The sequence below is a fragment of the Homarus americanus genome, unplaced genomic scaffold, assembly GCF_018991925.1.
Source record: "Homarus americanus isolate GMGI-L3 unplaced genomic scaffold, GMGI_Hamer_2.0 scaffold45562, whole genome shotgun sequence".
Taxonomy (NCBI): Eukaryota; Metazoa; Arthropoda; class Malacostraca; order Decapoda; family Nephropidae; genus Homarus; species Homarus americanus.
Window position 1 is genome coordinate 10,631,403 of NW_024744839.1, and position 8,390 is coordinate 10,639,792.

The window sequence follows — 8,390 nt, forward strand, 5'->3', positions numbered from 1 at the left end:
CCGTAAAGCTTGGAGGAGCACCACACGAGAAGGTGTCAATACTTTCGAGTTAGCCCGACTGCAAACCGAGGCAGACAAGTGCCAACACCGGAAAAACGCTTTCGCCGCCCCTCCTGCTTTAGATGTGGAACATCCAACATCTGTGGACGACCATGCCGATCCCATATCGGCCTTTCTAGTCACCTCAGAACTCATCAACGAAGGAGGCATCCCTAATAACTCATATCATTGTCTCATAGGTGGATGATCGTCATACTCTATTCCGAGTGACAGCAAAGTAGTAGTAGTGTGTGTGTGTGTGTAGAGACAGATTTAAGTTTTTGTTTCTTAACAGTGGATTTCATTACGTTGTGTAAGTAATAATGATATTGATATGATGTTTTTTCCTAGGTTGTGGGATTTCTTGGGATTATATTTAGACGAACTTATACATATATATAGATATATTTCATTAGCCCAATAAACACGCGGACTTCTACATACAATCAACACCTCAACCCGCTAGGATTCGAACCCACAGCCCACGAGCCCATGACCGTGACCGGGCAACGCTAACCGCTGGGCCACCAGGATAGTAAAAGCAGTCCTAGACTCTGTTATATTTCACACAAAGCCTGTTCAACGAGCTTGTGGCGCCGTGAACCTCTAATGGGGACTACCCATATCACATAGGTGGTCAGAGTAACGTTTTACCAAATCCTGGTGGTCCAGCGGTTACCGTTCCCCGGTCATAGTCATGGGCCGTGGGTTCGAATCCTGGTGGGTTGAGGTGTTGATTGTATGTAGAAGTCCGAGTGTTTATTGGGCTAATGAAATATATATGGATCCTCGTGTTTCGAAGCCGGATTTGGTAAAACGTTACTCTGACCACCTACGATATGGGTAGTCCCCATTAGAGGTTCACGGCGCCACAAGCTCGTTGAACAGGCTTTGTGTGAAATATAACAGAGTCTAGGACTGCTTTTACTATCCTGGTGGTCCAGCGGTTAGCGTTCCCCGGTCACGGTCATGGGCTCGTGGGCCGTGGGTTCGAATCCTGGCAGGTTGAGGTGTTGATTATATATATATATATATATATATATATATATATATATATATATATATATATATATATATATATATATGGAGAGAGAGACTGACGACAGATAGACAGACAAAGAGGCTGACTGGGAGGGAGAGAGACAGACAAATAGAGAGACAGGCAGACCCTAGAGACAAACAGGGTGAGAGAGAGAGAGAGAGAGAGCCGCAGGAGAGGGATACAAGCATTAGTTACAGTACCATCAGGCAGCACACACAACACTGCGGTACGGCGCGTCTCACCAATAACTGAGTTAAATATCTTTCCTGAACATCAAGTATTTGCTTTAGGGACGACCTCTGTTAACTCATATGTTCAAATATATAAAGGGATTTACACGTCTCCAGCACACAGTAGCGATTATCATATCTTAAATACATAGGTTATTGAACCTTAAGTAGCGCGTATATTGACTAGTCTTCATTCAGGGGCTCGAGGTAATAATTCTGTACCAATGGGCAGCTTATGTAGCGTTATAACCACCTATGAAATGATTACAGATACTGTAGAAGGAGGAAGTTTAAGCATTTTGCATTACAAGCGGAGCAATTATGAAAACAACAACTCGATAAGATATCAGACTAGAGCTTTTGAAGACGTGTTACACACGAAAGAGAACAGTATACCAAGGCAGGAAGAACAAACAACACAACAAGACACGCTCAACATGAGGTTTTGAAAAATACTAAATACTTTTCACGTGGACCAAGAAGGTATAGTTTTACCTACCCTTTTGTATCTCACTCAGGAACTCTTGTGACTCCAAGGAATAGTAACAGAGGAGATCCTGAGACTCTAAGGCAGGGGTCAGCAACCTTTATACACTAGTGATAAGTGACTAGTGACTAGTCGGTCACTTAATGGTGCAAGTAATCAGCGATCGCCCGCAGGTGTACTGAGCCAACATAAGGCAGCACTGCGTTCCACAGAATTGAACATAAAGTCAGAAATGCACGACTATATTTTATTGTCAGAAAAATGTTACAAACACACCGATATTTAAGACATAACATAGCTTGCATTTGCAGGTATACTTAGTCTGTATTGAAATAATAGCACTTGTCACCAGCCTAGTTAAATATTTTGTAATAAAATGAGGGAAACATAACTTTAGCAATACAAAATATGGAAATATGAGACTAGGCCCAGTATGGACCTATTGGCCCATACTGGGCAGTCCCGTTTACACCCAACACTTATCGCTCATATATCCATCCATCCAACCTAATAAAAGCATACGGGGGAAATTGCTTTATAAAGTAGTATTATGATATCCTGCAGTAAACAGTAAAATACCCCCTCCCCCCCAAAAAAATAAAAATAATAATAATAATAATAATAATAATAATGTGATGACAAAGAAAAAAATATCCTCCATGTGTTATATTCAGGTAAAATAAAATTTGCTTAATGCATGGAAAAATAAGGGCTTCAATTCCAAATTAAAATACACAAAACAATACCAAAACTAATGCGAGGGTTGAGCCGCCTGGATATGATTAGAAATTTCAGAAAAAGTTAGACCAAAGTTTGTTACAGCAGCCTTCACCAGTTCTGTGGTGTGACTGCTTGTGAGCTTAGAGCGGTCCGTGTTCTTCACAAAGGTAAGCACACTGAACGTCTGCTCACAGCAGTATGTTGATTTCCTTGCTTTTTATTTTCACCAAAAATATAAGGAATAATAACTGTTTTACTGGCCAACTAGCACGTAATTTAAACGTCACTTAGCCGGCTGCATACATACTCCTTTCTGGCCGCATACGGCCCGAAAAATGGGGGTTGCGGGCCCCTGCTCTAAGGAGTAGTAAAAGAAGAGATCCTGTGACTGCAAGGGGTAATAGAGAAGAGATCCTGTGACTGCAAGGGGTAATAGAGAAGAGATCCTGTGACTGCAAGGGGTAATAGAGAAGAGATCCTGTGACTGCAAGGGGTAATAGAGAAGAGATCCTGTGACTCCAAGGAGTAGTAGCAGAAGAGATCCTGTGACTCCAAGAAGTAGTAGCAGAAGAAATCCTGTGACTCCAAGGAGTAGTAACAAAAGAGATCCTGTGACTCCAAGGAGTAGTAGCAGAAGAGATCCTGTGACTCCAAGGAGTAGTAACAGAAGAGATCCTGTTACTTCCAGGAGTAGTAGAGAAGAGATCCTGTGACTCCAAGGAGTAGTAACAGAAGAGATCCTGTTACTTCCAGGAGTAGTAGAGAAGAGATCCTGTGACTCCAAGGAGTAGTAACAGAAGAGATCCTGTTACTTCCAGGAGTAGTAGAGAAGAGATCCTGTGACTGCAAGGGGTAGTAGAGAAGAGGTTCCTGTGACTCCAAGGAGTAGTAGCAGAAGAGATCCTGTGACTCAAGGAGTAGTAGCAGAAGAGATCCTGTGACTCAAGGAGTAGTAACAGAAGAGATCCTGTGACTTCCAGGAGTAGTAGAGATCCTGTGACTGCAAGGGGTAGAAAGAGATCCTGTGACTCAAGGAGTATGTAAAGAGATGCTGTGACTCCAAGGAGTAGTAACAGAGAATCCTGTTACTTCCAGGAGTAGTAGCAGAAGAGATCCTGTGACTGCAAGGGGTAGTAGGAGAGATCCTGTGACTCAGGAGTAGTAGCAGAAGAGATCCTGTGACTCAAGGAGTAGTAACAGAGATCCTGTGACTCCAAGGAGTAGTGAAAAGAATCCTGTGGAAGGCTAGGAGTAGAAGAGATCCTGTGACTCAAGAATTAGCAAAGAGATGCTGTGACTCCAAGGAGTAGTAACAGAAGAGATCCTGTGACTCAGGAGTAGTAACAGAAGAGATCCTGTGACTTCCAGGAGTAGTAGCAGAAGAGATCCTGTGGGAGTATTAGCAGAAGAGATCCTGTAACTCCAGGAGTAGTAACAGAGATCCTGTGACTTCCAGGAGTAGTAGCAGAAGAGGTCCTTGACTCAAGGAGTAGTAACAGAAGAGATTCTGTGACTCAGGAGTAGTAACAAGAGAGATCTATGACTCCAAGGAGTAATAACAGAAGAGATCCTGTGACTTCCAGGAGTAGTAGAGAAGAGATCCTGTGACTCCAAGGGGTAGTAAGAAGAGATCCTGTGACTCAAGGAGTAGTAGCAGAAGAGATCCTGTGACTCCAAGGAGTAGTAACAGAAGAGATCCTGTGACTTCAGGAATAGTAGAGAAGAGATCCTGTGACTCAAGGAGTAGTAACAGAAGATCCTGTGACTTCCAGGAGTAGTAGAGAAGAGATCCTGTGACTCCAAGGAGTAGTAGCAGAAGAGATCCTGTGACTCAAGGAGTAGTAGCAGAGATCCTGTGACTCCAGGAGTAGTAACAGAAGAGATCCTGTGACTTCCAGAATAGTAGAGAAGAGATCCTGTGACTTCCAGGAGTAGTAGCAGAAGAGATCCTGTGACTCAAGGAGTAGTAACAGAGATCCTGTGACTTCAGGAGTAGTAGCAGAAGAGATCCTGTTACTTCCAGGAGTAGTAGCAGAAGAGATCCTGTGACTCCAAGGAGTAGTAACAGAAGAGATCCTGTGACTTCCAGGAGTAGTACAGAAGATCCTGTGACTCAAGGAGTATTAGCAGAAGATCCTGTAACTCCAAGGAGTAGTAACAGAAGAGATCCTGTGACTTCCAGGAGTAGTAGCAGAAGAGGTCCTTTGACTCCAAGGAGTAGTAACAGAAGAGATTCCTGTGACTCCAAGGAGTAGTAACAGAAGAGATCCTATGACAGGAGTAGTAACAGAAGAGATCCTGTGACTTCCAGGAGTAGTAGAAGATCCTGTGACTCCAAGGAGTAGTAGCAGAAGAGATCCTGTGACTCAGGAGTAGTGCGAAGAGATCCTGTGACTCAAGGAGTAGTAACAGAAGAGATCCTGTGACTTCCAGGAGTAGTAGAAGATCCTGTGACTCAAGAGTAGTAGCAGAAGATCCTGTGACTCCAAGGAGTAGTAACAGAAGAGATCCTGTGACTTCAGGAGTAGTAGCAGAAGAGTCCTTTGACTCCAGGAGTAGTAACAGAAAATTCTGGGCTCCAAGGGTAGTAAACAGAAGAGATCCTATGACTCAGGAGTAGTAACAGAAGAGATCCTGTGACTTCCAGGAGTAGTAGAAGATCCTGTGACTCCAAGAGTATGCGAAGAGATCCTGTGACTCCAAGGAGTAGTAACAGAAGAGATCCTGTGACTTCCAGGAGTAGTAGAAGAGATCCTGTGACTCCAAGGAGTAGTAACAGAAGAGATCCTATGACTTCCAGGAGTAGTAGAAGAGATCCTGTGACTCCAGAGTAGTAACAGAAGAGATCCTGTGACTCCAGGAGTAGTAGAGAAGAGATCTGTGACTCCAGGTAGTAGCAGAAGAGATCCTGTGACTCCGAGGAGTAGTAGCAGAGATCCTGTGACTCCAAGGATAGTAGCAGAAGAGATCCTGTGACTCCGAGGAGTAGTAGCAGAGATCCTGTGACTCCAAGGAGTAGTAACAAAAGAGATCCTGTGACTCCAGGAGTAGTAACAGAAGAGATCCTGTGACTTCAAGGAGTAGTAGCAGAAGAGATCCTGTGACTCCGAGGAGTAGTAACAGAAGAGATCCTGTGACTCCGAGGAGTAGTAGCAGAAGAGATCCTGTGACTCCAAGGAGTAGTAACAAAAGAGATCATGTAACTCCAAGGAGTAGTAACAGAGGAGATCCTGAGATATAGGGAGGCGTGTGGGTTCACCTCGCAGCACATCCTGACACCTGCAGCCTCACCTCCTAAATTAAATACTTGGTATGCATGAAGTAACCTCCTGGGGACCTTCACACGCTTCACGAGACAAGAGAAGACGACGACGGCGCTCAGAGAGAAACTAAAAGAATAACAATTGATATAAGAATCGTCACAAGTTTCATTAACATTCAGTTGAGAGGTTGGAGAAATTTTGCTCTGTAATTAAAAAATTGTGATGAGGCGGATGTTGGCAGAAGGTGGCAAGATGAAGCGGATGTTGGCAGCATAAGGTGGCATATTGAGGCAGATGTTGGGAACAGAAGGTGGCATGATGAGGCGCATGTTGGCAGCGGAAGGTGGCATGTTGAGGCGGACGTTGGCAGAAGGTGGCAAGATGAGGCAGGTGTTGACAGCAGAAGGTAGCAAGGTGAGGCGGAAGTTGCCAGCAGAAGGTGGCATGATGAGGTGGATGTTGGCAGCAAAGGTGGCATGTAGAGGTGGATGTTGGCAGAAGGTGGCATGTTGGTGTTGGCAGCAGAAGGTGGCATGTTGAGGTGGATGTTGGCAGCACAAGGTGGCATGTTGAGGCGGATGTTGGCAGAAGGTGGCAAGATGAGGCGGATGTTGGTAGCATAAGGTGGCATGTTAAGGCAGATGTTGGTAACAGAAGGTAGCATGATGAGGCGGATGTTGGTAACAGAAGGTAGCATGATAAGGCGGATGTTGGCAGCGGAAAATGGCATGTTGAGGCGGATGTTGGTAACAGAAGGTGGTATGATGAGGCGGATGTTGGCAGCAGAAGGTGGCATGATGAAGCGTGGTATTAGCAGAAGGTGGCATGATGAGAAGTGTGTTGGCAGAAAGTGGCATGTTGAAGCGGGTGTTGACAGCAGAAGGTAGCAAGGTAGGGCAGAAGTTGCCAGCAGAAGGTGGCATGATGAGGCGATGTTGGCAGCGGAAGGTGGCATATTGGAGGCGGGTGTTGGCAGCGGAAGGTGGCATATTGAGGCGGGTGTTGGCAGCAGAAGGTGGCATGTTGAGGTGGATGTTGGCAGCACATGGGGCAGTTGAGGCGGGTGTTGGCAGCAGAAGGTGGCATGTTGAGGTGGATGTTGGCAGCACAAGGTGGCATGTTGAGGCGGGTGTTGGCAGCAGAAGGTGGCATGTTGAGGTGGATGTTGGCAGCACAAGGTGGCATGTTGAGGCGGGTGTTGGCAGCAGAAGGTGGCATGTTGAGGTGGGTGTTGATAGCAGAAAGTGGCATGATGAGGCGGGTGTTGGCAGCAGAAGGTGGCATGTTGAGGCGGGTGTTGATAGAAGGTGGCATGATGAGGCGGATATTGGCAGAAGGTGGCATGTTGAAGCGGGTGTTGTCAGCAAAACGTGGCATGTTGAAGCGGATGTTGGTAACAGAAGGTATGTTGAGGCGAATGTTGGGGAAAATATTAGCAGTAGAAGGTGGCATAATGAGGCCAGTATAGGCAGCAGAAGGTGGCAGGATAAAGCGGGTGTTGGCAGCAGAAGGTGGCATGATGAAGCGGGTATTGGCAGAAGGTGGCATGATGAGACGTGTGTTGGTAGAAAGTGGCATGTTGATGCGGGTGTTGACAGCAGAAGGCGGCAAGGTGAGGTGGAAATTGCCAGTAGAAGGCGGCATGATGAGGTGGATGTTGGCATCACAAGGTGGCATGTTGAGGCGGATGTTGGCAGAAGGTGGCATGATGAGGCAGGTGTTGGTAGCAAAGCGTGGCATGATGAGGCGAGTGTTAGCAGCAGAAGGTGGTGTGATGAAGCGGGTGTTGGCAGCAGATGGTGGCAAGGTGAAGCGGATGTTTATTTGCTTGACTTACTACTGTCAATATTTTATTCAGTGTCCAAACGGTTTATGAAGATCACCTAGCGATTAAACCCCCAAATTGTTTCACTTGAAGATTAACCAACGAAAAGCTAACCTAAACTAACCGCTAACCTAAGCTAAAAAATCCCCAGGTAGCGTTACGGTGATTACCCTTCAGAAGAAATAAGCTGAGGTGTCTAATCTTCTGGTGATCCGTTTAAGATGAATGTAAGAATTCTAATGCCAGTATTCTTTTTACTTTTTAAGTAAATGTTTGAGACAGAATTAGGTATGTGACGGCCGAGTGACTACAGCGCTTGCCTCCAGTCCCAGAAGGTCGCGGTTGAATCCCAAGACACTCATTCTCCAGTCCACCCAGCTGTACAGTAAATGGGTACCTGACTTTACAGCTGGAAGAGTGAGGACGGTCAGGTAAAGTGCCGATGACGCTGCCTCCTGATGTACTACTTCGTTTGCAGGTAACAGCAAATAATCCCACACCTTGAGTAGGGATTAACATCCTTATTCTATATCACAATACCAACTTTAGGATCACCTGAATATTAGACAGATTATTTTACCTGATAATAAAACACCTTAACAATAACTGGGGATTAGGTTCGGTTAAGTTAGATTAGTATTAAGATGTTTGGTCTTTACATAAACGATACCGGGGTGCCCAGTCTTCAGGTTAATCAACCTTTGTCCCAAAAATCGACTATGAAACAAAGAATCTTGAAGAAAAAAAATAACGAGCAATTTTTTTCCACGGTACACCAGTTACC

The 8,390-nt window shown here is 45.3% G+C and overlaps 1 protein-coding gene across 1 annotated transcript; it reads right to left on the reverse strand.

The window, feature by feature from the left end:
* Nucleotides 1–6,591: 6,591 nt before the first annotated feature.
* LOC121878177 (leucine-rich repeat extensin-like protein 5) lies at nt 6,592–7,521 on the reverse strand. The gene has a single exon (XM_042384219.1). It carries the CDS (start codon nt 7,519–7,521, stop codon nt 6,592–6,594), a length of 930 nt encoding a protein of 309 aa, XP_042240153.1.
* Nucleotides 7,522–8,390: the final 869 nt, after the last annotated feature.